The sequence below is a fragment of the Phytophthora infestans genome, genomic scaffold, assembly GCF_000142945.1.
Source record: "Phytophthora infestans T30-4 supercont1.23 genomic scaffold, whole genome shotgun sequence".
NCBI lineage: Eukaryota > Oomycota > Peronosporomycetes > Peronosporales > Peronosporaceae > Phytophthora > Phytophthora infestans.
Window position 1 is genome coordinate 1632668 of NW_003303736.1, and position 14167 is coordinate 1646834.

Genomic DNA, 14167 nt, shown 5'->3' on the forward strand with positions numbered 1-14167 from the left:
AATTTACTACTTGGTCGGTTACACCCTAGAGGTTCTCAACTCTCAAGATCCCGTCACAGGAGGCGGCAAGTACGACGCAAAGGAAACTACAAAGGCAAGGGAACACACCCGCAAGGCAACCCTACGGCCAGATCCACGATCTAGGCCCCGGATCCATAAGCTCGAATATTCGCTTAGGATTCGGAACAATCCACGGACGCAGAGTGAAGATTTTCCACTGCTGCTCCACCCCATCCCTACGTCTCGCCAAGACACTCAAGCTTCACCACTTGAACTCTTCGGAAGTTACCGAGAGAGCAAGATCCCGCCCTACCGACGGGTACACAAGGTGAGGAAAGTTCAGCAGAACACGGATCATCAGGGGACCCCCTCCGTTAGTCGGTGTCTGGGCGCAGTTGGTAAGTTGGATCTGGCAATCTCGCAGACTTTGCTGATCCCGCTACACCACAATAATATCTGGCAGTTTCATTTACGCAGTGCAGTGTCTGTATGAAGCCGTCCTCTCGTCAGCAACACTAGCGCTCACCTGTCGAGCCAAATGATAGCTTCACCGACCACAGCACGCCAGAGCGACAGGCATGGACACCCAGTGTTCCGACACCGAGCCGCCCACTGTAGAAGATCATGGGACAGCCAACGCTGAAGAGGGCGGGATCAGCACGCCATCCCTCGTTACATTTCACATTACAATCGGAGCATGTATACGGCAGTGTGGAACTATATACGTATGCTCCCCAGCCCAATATCAGATCCATTGCAGCCTCTACTACCCTTTACTTACATCTGCGAAGTGAGCTGAGTTAAAAATAAGAGCCCCGATCCGACTTCAACTGCGTCAAAGAAGTATCTCATGTGACAGAAGACATATATAAACGCTAAGAAACACATGATGGCAGCTCACATATACCACGTGTCACTGAAGATGTAAGATAAACAAGATTATAGACAGGATCACAGTGTACAACGCGGCAACTGGAGCAAATGACTCGGAACCAACGCAAAAAAAGCATCGAACGCTGCTGGATAGAATTGCAGTTAGCGCAGATAAAGTACGGATACTGGTTACGCGGCTGTTGACCGCGGGGCTTCCTCCCAGCGTACTAAGCAATACTGAGCTCCTTAACTTGTCCAGGCGTCTATTCAACCAAGACTAGCTACTTCCGGCACGTGATACCCTCCACACGCTTACGTTTGCCATTCGAACTGCGCGTTCGAGACAAAATAGCTGCTGACGAAAGTTTGGTCCGGGACGCCCCCCCCCTCACCCCCTCCCCCCTCGCTTCGATCTGATGACTTATCGGTGCTCATTAATGCTCTCCTCATGACCCATGAAGCTGAAAAAGGTGAAGCCGCTACATGTACCAGACATTTGCTGCGACAAAATTCGACATGCTCTTTGCTTGTATAAGTCAGTTCTGTCGAGGAAATGACTTCAAGCTCAGCCTGCAGTGGAAAGACTCGGTGAGACTGACGATAACGAACCAGATCTCATTGTGTATTGCAACGAGTGTGTCGCTCTCGGTGTCGAAGGAAGCGAGGGGGGTATTAGACTTAGTGAGAGCGAGCTGATTGCTAAAATGGGCTGTCTGAGTGGATTATTCTATGGACAATAGCAAAACATCCTGGGCTACGCCACTAGTGGGAGCTAAAAAACATTTTATTCATTCCATCGTGGCACCGACAGTTCTATGCATATCTTTTCGATTCGCGAATATTTCCTGGTAACCACAGTAAAATTTGTATTCAGCCTCGTGTACCTCTTTTATTGGATCCAAGGTAATAACACGTACTTGAACGTCGCTACGAACCCAGATTGGGATCCATTGAGCTGACAGGAACAACATTCGCGGGTCTGGTTACTATCAAACGCCGTAATTGCGCTGACAACGAATGGTATTAGAGGCAAAAAGACATCTACAGAACTTTGATGAAGTCACGATGACATATGCCCGAAAGCCTTCAAGGGGTACAAATCTCAAGATGAATCGCTTTGGACCCCGCAAGATTGTGATAGATATGTATCGGGTGGGTTTATCGGCTTCCTCAAGACATGCTCGAGGCGTACTAATGGCTTCATGGCATTTTTGGGTATTGAAGTATTGGCATAGGAGAGGCTACTGTCATGGTGTTATTCGCTAGGAAAACTTGGTTAGGTCGCATCGGTGGGTGCCCATTGATACGTAGACGTCACGAAAATCGAAATTGTTTATTAAGAAGGAAGACGCACCGTGCAGCTGCAGGATTAATATCACCTGCATTTTTGAAGATGCGTACTTCGATTTCCATATTCTCGTTAGCCCCACCTCTCAATTTGATGCTACTGGTTACTACTAAACGTAAGAACCACATCATCGTAGACGCGACGTACCAGGTCTTTTTCCAGCATTATGTGGCGCGCCGCACAGGCTTCTGTATGACGCACGGCGGGCGTCAGTAGTGCAAAATTTGATGTCGGTGGTAAGTGCGCGCACGGCTGTGGCTTCTGCATCTCACACGGCGGCGGTAAACGCTGCTCCTCTAAGACCTGCTACAAGGAGATAGCCACTATTCACAGAAGAAAGTCGAGACGGGCGGCTAACAGCATCCAATAATATGTTTTACCGTGGAATACAACGTTGTGCGCGATGACAACCTCTACGGCCATATACTGAACGGTAATCGAGTCAAGACCTACAAAGCCTCTCTCAGAGGTAACCTCACGAAAAACGAGAAGTAGAAAAGATGTAGCTGCGATATCTGTCAATTCGTGCCGTGAAAGTTCTATTGCGATTTTCGTTCGAGCATTATTGGAGCAATCCTTCGTGGAACCTCGGCGAGATTAAAGCGATTTGCAGAAAGTTCGAATGCGACTCTAAGCAGCTCTACTGAACGGGCTGGCTCTGCGCTCACGCGAGGCTACTGTCATGGTGGTATTCGCTGGGAAAATCTTGGCTATGTTGATGGACGAACTTTGTTTGACCAAGTTCCATTAACAAATGAATTGTTATTTATTCGGGATACCTTTCTCAGATGCCGTAGCGCATGGGCTTTGTAGTCGTCAGGGAAGTGCTGGCAATGATGGATTGTCTGGAGATAAACTGAAGCGATGGTCGTCCAGACGGTCGAGTTTTGCTGTCTACCTTTCACAAAAATGAATGGATCTCTCGCAGTACATCGTAGTGCGGCGTTAGTCAAGGAAGGGGTATACACTTTATTGATGAGGTATGACACTTTTGTCATTGGCAATGATCTAGTGGTGGCTGTAGCACTTCGTATGCCTAAACTAATGTTTCTGTTCTACACAGCTTGATGCAGCTATAAATCAACGCCGGGCTATGTCGGCCTTTGTGAAGCAGTTTGTTGCTCAGAAGGCTCCAGAGCAGACAGTTCCTCAAGAAATTATCCCAGATAACATTGAAATGCCACTGAATATGGAGCCCGCGGTCCATGTAGCCAGACCGACACTGCAAATATAAATTGAGGATTTTGGGGGAAGTTTTCCTCTTCCGGTTTATAACAGCAAAAAACCATCAGCGGACTATGTTAACTCGAACCTGATGATGCACAATTTTGTTATTGCTGACCTCACGGATGGTATCAATAACGTTCTACTTCACGACGAGCGTGGTCAAGGCAAAGGTGCCGATGCTTTATGTAGCTTACGGCTCTTGCACCACATCGAACAGCGAAAGCGCTAATTTGCAGGTCATGATGAGCCCGAACACTCTCTCACACTACTTGTAATACTGGACAATTGCGTTGGGCAGAATAAATCCCGTACAGTATTCAGATGTTTTGTCATGCTATCACTTGTGTTCTACAAAAAAGTGGTGCTACTGTTTCTCCTTCTCGGTCATTCGCATAACGCTGCCGATCGTGTAGTAGCGTGGTGTAGAAACAAAATGAAGGGTACAAATATGTACATTCCGGAGCAAATTATCACAAAAGTAAATGAAACTAATTCTGTACGGGCTCAGTTTCTAGATCATCGCAGAAGTGATCTACCATTTTTCTGTGAATGGGAAGGCTTGTTGTCGAAGTACTTTAGTAAGATGCCAACAAGCTACACGGGTAACTATTTTTTCGAGATTGACTTTGGAGTTGTTACAATGCGGCACTTAGTGTCTTCCCCTGATTCAGTCTCCGAAGTGTTTTCGCTGATCGGCACCGGCAGCCACAATGCTATACGCTCCGCGTTTCTTACGGATCTTTTTGGAAATGGATACAATCTTGACACTGTTACTATCGATAGCGTTCGTTTGCCAAGGCAACCGCTTCTTCCACTGACGATGAAAAAATCAAATCGTTGTCGTTAAAATATTTCTCGATTCCTGCCGAGTATTTAACTTACTATCCGGATGAATCAGCATTCAGCGAGAATAAGGACGAGCCTAGTGACGCCAACAAAGATGCAAGAAGTACGAAGAGAAAAGTAGCTGTAGGCGTGCAAGCAAAGCGACCGGTTGGACGACCTCGGAAGCAACAAGCTCATACAGCAAAATTCACATCTATCCTGCGCTTTCGGACACCCCGTCCACAACTACCAAGCAGCCTGCATATCGATGATTCGAGTTCGGGCACTACAAGCAGCACAGTGATGACTAATGACCACGCAGTCGACGCCAATAACAACAATTCAGTCTCGGCAACCTCAGATATTGATGGCGACACCACAAATTTTAGGAGCGACATCATTTAGTTTAACTCGGACGTTGGATCGAAGTTGCAGTGCATCCACGGCTGCAGCAAGGAAAGGATAGTCGGCATTGCCTGATTACGGAAACTTAAATAATGCATATGCTCTATGACAGAATAGTTGAGTACCGGGTCACCGCCAACTGCTTCATATGCAGAGAGAAGTCGACCGTTTCAATCCAGCTAACAGCCAATAAGTGCTGCTGCTGAATTGGATGATGGCTGGTTGTCAAACGCATACTGTAAGTTTGCCAGGCTAAGCAGTGATGCGTACATTTCCGAGTAACTTGGACACAGCGTCGGCCATTGCTCGTTCTGTAGCAGAGAGTGCTGCACAAATTGACTTTTTCCGAACGTATCATGAGCCATGAAGGAGAAGACCTTGTACTTCGAGCGATTTGTCCCGTGAGTCGCGTCAATCAGAAGGACTTTTAAAAATTGTTTGGAGAGAGACCGCATGTGTTTCGTTTGAAGAGTAATGCGCGTAGCAATTTTCTACCATGACAATTGCAAATTTTCAGACAATAGTTAAAACAAATTTTAAATATAATAGTACCTTTCCATCCACTTCATCGACGAATATACGACCGACATCCCCGGGCCGGTCACCAAACTCTGACATTCACGTCTTCAACCGTTTTGCGCTGGAAGATGGTCCCTTTCTGTTTTCACGATCCTTCAATTTCCGAACTAGATTTTGGACGTCCTGAGCAGTTGGGTTGCTGTCCGAATTTTCCTTAATAAATTTCAAAATACTCGTCATCTTAGCGCCCGCCTTTCGGAGTTCATCGATGGTTTGCAAGGTATTGTTGGGGATGAAAACGCGAGTAGACGAGTGCCCCGTGAATGCATATTCAGATAGCCTGTGGTTATGCTCCAGACGACACTTCGTTATCTTGACAGCAAACCTCTTCGAAACTTTGTTGACCACTTGGAGGCACGTATTGATATGTGGGACGTTAAAGACACGAGATGAGTCATTAGTTCTTAGTGCAATGATTATGATTTCAAACGATGACAACCAATTCCCAGCATGCCCAACTGAGCCGAAACTTGACCGACTTATACAGAAATAGCCCTACTCAGACAGAAATTGCCCGATTCAGCCAAAATGAGAGTGTTTTGGAGCGTTAACCCCCCCCCAACGCCCAAGCCGTTTTTTGACGTTATTTCAAATCATCCAGCATAGTACTCATCCAGCATGTAAAACCGTGCAACACTTGACTTTAATATAGTCTCGTATAATTCCGAGCACCTTTCTTGTACATGCACAACAAGACAATTTCTGCAAATTCCGTCACCATGTTGTATGTACACCAGATCAAAGTTGTATATACACCGGCAGACTACTTGAATATGGCGTACATCCAGCATGATGGGGGTTTAAAAAAAAGGTGTCGATGTGTCTTTTATCAAGAGACAGTACGAAGCCTATCAAACCGGTGCAAAGCTGGGGAGTTTGAAGACAACGAAAAGCGAAACCAAACACACATCAATTGAATACAGTAAGAAAAAGCAAATATTGCAGTACTACGTTCATCCACCACCAGTTATCGGCTCACTCAGTCTCGCTACCTTCCCTGTCGTCGTCGTGCGCTACGCTGTCGCTGTCGCTCCCCTCGCTAATACCTTCATCCTCCTCTCCATCACTACTTCGGCGGCGGCGCTTACCCTTTCCTCCAGCCTCGCGATTCTGGAATCCTCGTCCACATCGCGCCCTGGGGCATTTTGCTCCATTTGCCCACTTGTGATGCCAGATCTGGTGGCAGCTCAGAGCGCTGCCAGGATAGTGGTGCGGCCAAATACGAGTACACAGATACATGCTGTACATAACGAGCAACAGTTAGTAGTCGTTTCAGCCATATCGAACTCGTACGTACCTAGCTTTATCAGAAGTGCTGCAGGCATCGCAATAGTATTTGGTGGCTCGACGCTTTCCCTACCGGCGCTTCAGAATTGCGCACACTTTGCATTGGCGCTGCCGGCGCTTGCGCACGCCTCACGATCTGGTACTCAGGACATTCCCGAGGTGCGTGGCCAGGTGGCAAGGGTGGAAGCTCGTCGCCAGCTGCGGTCTCTTGTGGTCTTGGCTGTCAACATACAACATGTGGGTCATACAACATGTCAGCATTATCCAACATGATACAGATACAACATCAGGACTTACACTTTCATCGAAGTCGTACTTGGTCAGAGCAAGCAGCTGGGCATGAAGCTCCACTAGGAATTCTGCGTGCGACATTGGAGACCCACCATTTCGCTTCTGTGCCTCACGAAAGATGATATACGCATTCACAATCGCCACATCCACAAGCCCCAAGAATATGGACTTGTATTATTTCTTGCACCAAGTCTGCAGCTGCAACAAGTAACGCTGGAGGCGCCGCTGGTCATGGACATCCACGCCCCCCCATCCATTTGTGATAGTTTTGAATCATAGCAGGACAAGGGACATCAGTCCGTCTGCCGTGTGTTCCACGTGTACGCCTCTCTGATAACAAGCACAACATAGATTAGATGAATAGGAAACAGCACTCCTCTTGCATATACGTACGACACTCCTCCATCGCACGGCTCGATCCAGTCTCCAGGAATTGCACGGGTTTTCTATCCCACCACACTAGAGCCGTCATTAGGGGGCAAGCTTTTGCCACTGCCATTCTTGTTGTACCGTGCGGTATGCTTTTGGGTCGGTCTCGATTTTTTTCAACAATTTGCTGAGGATAGCCCACTTTGTCGCCCATTATCGTGCCGATACTGTAGACATTCCTGTGTAGTAGTTGAAACGCCACTTGAACTGACGTATAAAATCGATCCGTCACTACAATGTGATAGACGTCATCTTCGGGTGGTGGCAGGACAGATTCCAGGTTTCGGATAACTGCTGACGGCCCGGTGTTTGGATCTGCAGATCGCTGACTGTCTGGAACGTTGCCTACTTCATGGACCTGCTGCGCTTTGCCACAATACACCTCAAGTCTTCTTGTTGTAGGATACAGCATACAAGCATACAACATTAAATACAACATGATAGACTTGGTCAAAACAAAAAACTGCGAGTCCGCAAAGACTCGCAGTCATCTCACCTCATACAGTAGGAAGTGTCTGCACAACACGTCAGAAAAAGCTTTATGCCCCACTGATGAGGCTTCGCCTTGAGATATTGACGCGTAGAATTGTTCCGGTTCTTCAGAGGTAGAACGCCCTCATCAAATGATATGATCGGCGGCGTTTTGTAACCCAACGGAAACGTTTCTTGCAGGGTTTCAACGATAGACCTTACTTTCCAGGCGCGGTCAGTGGCTGCTCTCGTGTCTGCGTTGTTGGTGAAGTGAGGATTTCCCATGATGTGTTCAAAGCGGTTTCGCGGCAAAAAATCGTTGAACGTCCCCCGTGGGATAGATACATAATCAGCATCAAAGACTTTGCCACGTATCAATCGTCTTCTGGTGCTGCAACTGGACATTCAGGAGCTAGACATTCAGGAGCTGGGCATTCAGGAGTCGGGGGTGGCGCAGGCGCTGCAGACAACGTTCGAGGCGATGGTGCTTCTGACGTATCTTGAGGATCGGTGGAACCCCTGTCGATAGACAATATATGGTTGCTGCTGTTCATGTTGTATACATGTTGTCGATAACAACGTTGTAGGGAAAGCATAGCGACGCTGTATCCATGCTGTATGTCCCAAATGATGTATGTACCTGCGCAACGTACAGCAACACTTCGTGAGAACATGTAGTATCTGACAGCATAAAACATGGTGTACCTCTCAGGTGTTTCACTTGGTTGGCGGCTCCTCTTCTTGTTCGCTTCAGCAATCGCCTCCAATCTCTTCCTGGCCTCGGCCCAAGCGATGCTCCCTTGTTCCTCGGCATTCGCCGAATCTTCACAGCGCGATTCGGCAGCTGCTGTCCTCGCTGCTTTTGCCGCTGCTTTAGCAACTTGCGACGCGGTGGGTTTTCGTGGCTTCTTGATCGGGGTCGCCTTCTTGGTCGGGGTCGCCTTCTTGGTCGGAGTCGCCGCAGCCGTCTTCTGCTTCTTCTTCTTTGGCGGCCGTGTCTTGACTGGGGAGTCTGCTGCATCCAGTCGCTCATCGTCTGCATCAGCATCCGCTTCCTCGTCGAACAGATCAGGATCATAGTTTGTATCATCGTCGCTCAAGTCCCTAGTAGCAGCCAACCGTTTCTTGCCGGAGCCTGCCAACGTCTTTGCGGCGACAGCACGTTGCTGCTGCGAGATCAAACGTCGCTGCGCACGCATGTAAGAGGCATCTTTGCCGATCGGAGCCAAAAGCAGAGGGCGAGCTGTCGCGCTGCGGGTAGGTGCTGGATCGTCTCCGAAGTCAGCATCCTCCTCTCGTTCGCATGCCAGGTACGCCGCATGCTGCTTCCTGATGCGCTCTCGGTCGTGCGCAGTTCGGCCATCCAGACGTTGCAGGAACTGCTGGCGCTCGCGGCGTGTTTCTCGAGGCGGGGCCATCGTGCACACGTGTCTCCCCTTCAGGTCTTTTCTCGAAATGAGCTTTCAGCCACCAACCAAGGGGAGAATCTGTATTGTTTATTGCCAAAGAGACTGATTTCAACAACCCCAGCCCTGTGCATTCTCAAGTTTGCCCATCTTTTGCAACAAAATAGCCCAACTTTTAATATGTTGTACGTACAACATGATTTCTGCTGTACGTACAACCGTTGGGCGTTGGGGGGTTAAGCCAAGGTCTTACCTGAGCATTACAGCGTTAGGCTCAAGCTTCTTGCCGTGGTTGTTTGCTAGTCGCTGTCGAGAAATATTTGCCTTGATGAGAACAAACAAAAGTCCGAGCATACTGTACCCACTCAACGGAAATTCGAGGTGTCTATGATCTCTGTACGCCCATTTTGGCGTTTCGATCAGCCGCAGTGGTGTTTGTCCGCATCCGAAAGATCTACAAAATATAGTGAGTAGAATTTCGCTGTAAAGATGGCTGTTAAATGTGCAAAGTTACCTGGAACGATTGCGCTTGGTACACCCTGAGATAGTCCTCAAAAGCTTTTCACGACTCGAATTGGGTCTGTTAAGGGGGTGGAGTGATAACAAGCTGTTGTCCAGCTCCATCACTCGCGCTACTAGATGTGCCGAGCATCTCGGGCCCATTGGGACCTGGAGACGGCTGCCACTCACTCAAGAATCCGCTTGACTCATTCCCCTCGCTGCTGTCACTCTCGTCCGCAGCTCCCAGTGGGCGCTTTTGCGCGCTACGTGCCTGCGCCGTTATATTCCTCCCGCTGGTGCCGCGCGTTTTGACTGGAGGGAGGATTTGTGGTTGTGAGAGGCTTTGGTATTTAGCAGGTATACGCTATACGCTCGACGGATGTGAAAAAAAGCAGCACATCGGAGAGGAGCAAAAGATCAGCTAGGTGCTGGTTTGAAGACAGCCCCCATTCGGGCAAAATACGCCCATTATATCATATTTACAATAGTTTTGAATTTAAAAAAAGTGGAGCTTTACAATAAATGTGATTTTTTTAAGTTTTCAGAAGCGTCATTTGTCGAATCACACCATTACAGTACTGCACCCCGTTTTCGCGCCCTTGGACCTTTGATAAACTTCCGGATGTGATGATACTAAATTAAATGAACTGAAGCTTGAAAGCTGAAATATTATTTACTTGCAAATCCTATATGGTTTACCCCCGCAAAAACGGGGTGCAGTACTGTATACTGTAGTTTTATTTAAGGCAAGACGAGCATGGCTACCTTTTGTAGCGAACCCATCGGCAAAATGGCTACACAGCGACTTCAGATCAATCCGCTAGATCTTCTCTTTCTTGTAATGCAGGTGTCCTTCTTCCTTCGTTTAACTGCCGCGACGGCGTCCCTCTTAAGCGTTGTCGCCTCCTCATCAGGTGACGAGCCCCATCGTGTCTCGGTGTTCGACGCGACAGTCTCCGACTTAGCGCCGAAGCCGCCGGGCGCCTTCGACATGTACATTCTGGCGCAGAGCTGGCAGCCAGCCTTCTGCTTCGGCAAGGAGCAGGAGTATCCAGGCTGTCGCGCACCGCAGAGCTATTGGCGCTCCCATCTAACCCTGCACGGGCTGTGGCCTGAGCTGTCGGGCAGCGCGCCGCCCAGCTTCTGTTCGGGCGAGGCGTTCGACGCCGGCCGCATCGAGCGCGAGCTTGGCATCGACACGCTACACCAATACTGGCCTGATGTCAAGTTCAGTGAGGCGTCTCCACAGTACGCGGACTTCTGGAAGCATGAATGGACCCGTCACGGCACATGTTCGGGACTCAAACAGGTCGACTACTTCACACACGCCATTAACCTCGAGCGCAACGAGACGCTCGCGCCCACGCCACAGTTCGTGCAGGACAATGCCGGTCGACAGGTGGACGTCAAGAATCTGCGTGAGGCGTTCGGTGACGCGGCACTTAAATGCCAGCACTCCAAGCGCGTTACCATGTTCTCGCAAGTCTTCACCTGCTGGCAGAAGGACGCGAATAACGTGCCGACCCAGCGACGCGCCTGTCCGGCGCATATCCACTCGGAAGACTCGTGCGGCAAAGGCAGTGTGACCATCCCAGCCTTCCCTGCGGACGACTAGCGAGGCGTCAAGTCAAGCCGGCCGGTCGACTCGGAAGACAAAGTGCAAGTCGGGCTCTGACTACTTCATGATAGTCGGTCCACGAATGCACGTCATGCATCTGCACGACTTGACCTGGTAGACGTTGCTCCAAACTGTGTAGGTCTTTCCAAAACGAATCAAAACATGTACAGCGTTTCATATCGACGCACGTGCGCCGTCTCCTCTCATTTGCGAGACCACCTGGAGCTGCGGCACGGCACGCCACCGGCATGTTTCGATGCACGTGCCCCGCTCAGTGTTTCTAGCTTTCGATCTTCAGATGACGGCGGCTCGTTGTCCGCGGCGTTGCGGTGGTTGCGTTTACCTGTACATTGAAGCTGATTCGGCACGCCACGCTGGCCGCGGCTGTACATGTAATGGGCGGTCTTGATTCTTTATCACGTTGATGAAGACGAGTTGAGGCTTGCACGGAGTGGATCGGATGACTCGTAATCGCTACGGTAGTCATTTGAATCGATCGCACGCAGTTACCGTGCCTGTAGAAACGCAACCGAAACGCAAGACACTGGTTGGTGTTGAACGCTCGCTTCTACAGAGCTTTTATCCTTAATTCGTTGGTCTTTGAATGCCACGCACTTAATTCATCACTACACTACTTCGTGTCGCTAACTTATCTTCCTTCAATACTAAAACGGCATGCACACTTGGTTTCCTCTAGCACCTGGAGGCTCGCACTAGCGAGACGCGTAGTGGTGGCAGCACTGCCGTTGACGTGGCAACTGTCACGGGTGATACACTGCGCTGTTGGGTCGAGTAGGACTCGCGGCGAGACACATCGTCCGTGATGGTCAGCTTGGGTAGCTTGCACATCACGGAAGTAGTTGCCGTGGTTGAAGCGACAGCAACATTTGCTGCTGCGGAGTACCGCGAGTTGAAGAGTACCGGCACCGGCTGGGCCGGGTTCTGGAAGTGGTAGAAGATCTGAGGCTCCGTGAGCTCTACGGACGCCTGGATGGTTTGCTGAGCGCGCACGACACTATTGATGTCGTCGTAGCTGCGTTTACGGCCAATAGAGGCCGTGGGCTTGGGGCTGGACGTCTTGGGGCTGCTCTTTGCAGCGGCGTTGCTGATAGTATCAAGTGTCTGTTCTTCTTCCTCAATGCTCTGGATAAAGGCTTGGCGCAGATTAGTGAGGTGGCGAGCAGCGTTCTCCTTGGAGTGCGCGGCAGCAGGAGAGTCCTGTGCGCACGGGTAGTAGGCTCGTCGGCCAATCTTGGGGTTGATCTTGATGCCGGCGAAGACCGAGCCAGGTAGCAGCTTTTTAGAGATCCGCATGGGATCGCAGTGAAGCTGTTGTGCCAAGTACCCGCGGAGGGTAGTGCCGTACTGGATGGCCAAGAGGCCGTCGCAAAAGTACGAGATTGTTGCTGCGGCGTAGTCCTCCTCGGCTCGCGTCCATTTGCCGCGCCGCAACGGGCCGGTCAGACTAAGGTCGACTGTGGTGACTGCCGGCATGGGCGCCGGCGCCGGCGGCAGCTGTACGGCTGTTTGCTGCGCCTGCTGCACCGAGTGCAAGTTCTGTGGCGAGTACAGCGCTTGCTGATGCAGTGGGAAATGCTGGTTGAGTTGGTTGCTATAAGCAGTATGGTGCGACGCACGCAGCGGTGGTAGCACGGCGAGGTGCTGGTACTGGAGCGACGGCAGGTGGGTCAGCGGCATCTTGAAGCAACGTCTAGTGTTTATTAGCACTCGAGTTACTCGAGACTCGTCCAATTGGCAAATGAGCTTTGGGTCGCGAGTTGAAATGACACGGTGCTCCTCCCTCGCCAGTGCCAATCTCTTCCCGGACTCACTGTCGACTCGAGCCTATCTTTCACCCACCTGCGCGCGTGCAGAAGAAGCTGACCACTGTCGTCTCGATGTATGTAAGGCCACTTGATCATTGAGGATGGTGTCACGGCGCATTTGATGTGCAAAAGACGGTGGCGCCGCCACTGGCGGGCACTTGACGCTGACTGTCATGTGTTCCTCCTTGGGTTTAGCAAAGCCGCTACCAGCCCAGCGTGGTGAAATTCACCAGTTGAAGGACAAATTGACCCGCCGATTGGAGCAATGCCAAGCTGGGCATCTTCGTGTGCAATGTTCAAATTAAGAGCTGCTGTTTGAAGGAATCCATGCATCTTGTTCGAAGGCGGGCATAGCGGGCCGCAGCGGCACGTACGGACTGGAGGGGACAAACAGCTTGCAAACCGGAAGGCAGGACACAACTCGGAGCAAGCAGATACAGTCTCTGGTGCAGCCTCTTCTACGTTGGAAAAGTCTCACGCCCCCGGTTTGGAAGACTTATGCACGCCAATCTTCTTTGAAAGCCACCGCGCGACAGCTCAACACCGACGGTCGTGCCTGCCTCACTTCGCCTCGTTGACGAACCGGTTCCAACTGTTATGCAGGCCTTCAGATTCCAGGACGAGCTGGTCCAAAACTTGCCAACATTTCACCTGGCAAACCTGTTGCCAGGCGTACAACGTGGTCGTGACGACACAGACTTCAGCTTTTCGGCAACAAAGAGCTGCAGAGAATCACCAGAAAAAATGTAGTCCACCACAAACCAGAACCTACTGAGAGGATTGAGAGGATACGTGTGAGGATGCCACTGCTACTATCGCGTTGAAGCTAACTGGACGCCGAAGTCAGCCGTCGTTCACGGCTCTGCCGTCCGTGGCAACGCTAGAGACTCGCAAGGATAGTCACATGCCTCACGAGTCGTAGAAGCTTGGCCGCGACGCGCTTGGCGGTTCTGATGGTGTTGTGGCGCTGTTAACTCGCAGCTTGGCGTCGTGATGCCAGTGCGATGCTGGACTTATTGTCACGGGTGCGCACCCAGCGGTTTTATCTACGGTCTTAGTCGCGCCGCGGAAATGATACCAT

General features: G+C 50.4%; 2 protein-coding genes across 2 annotated transcripts; one reads left to right on the forward strand and one right to left on the reverse strand.

Annotated features, from left to right (window-relative positions):
* Positions 1-10454: 10454 nt before the first annotated feature.
* Positions 10455-11443, forward strand: PITG_11433 (uncharacterized protein; the record flags this gene model as incomplete). Its single annotated transcript, XM_002900968.1, has 1 exon — positions 10455-11443. One exon carries the CDS (start codon positions 10484-10486, stop codon positions 11255-11257), a length of 774 nt encoding a protein of 257 aa, XP_002901014.1.
* Positions 11444-11859: 416 nt separating this feature from the next.
* PITG_11434 (uncharacterized protein) lies at positions 11860-12958 on the reverse strand (the record flags this gene model as incomplete). Its single annotated transcript, XM_002900969.1, has 2 exons — positions 11860-12725; positions 12831-12958. The coding sequence occupies 2 exons, from the start codon at positions 12956-12958 to the stop codon at positions 11954-11956; spliced, it is 900 nt and encodes a 299-aa protein (XP_002901015.1).
* Positions 12959-14167: the final 1209 nt, after the last annotated feature.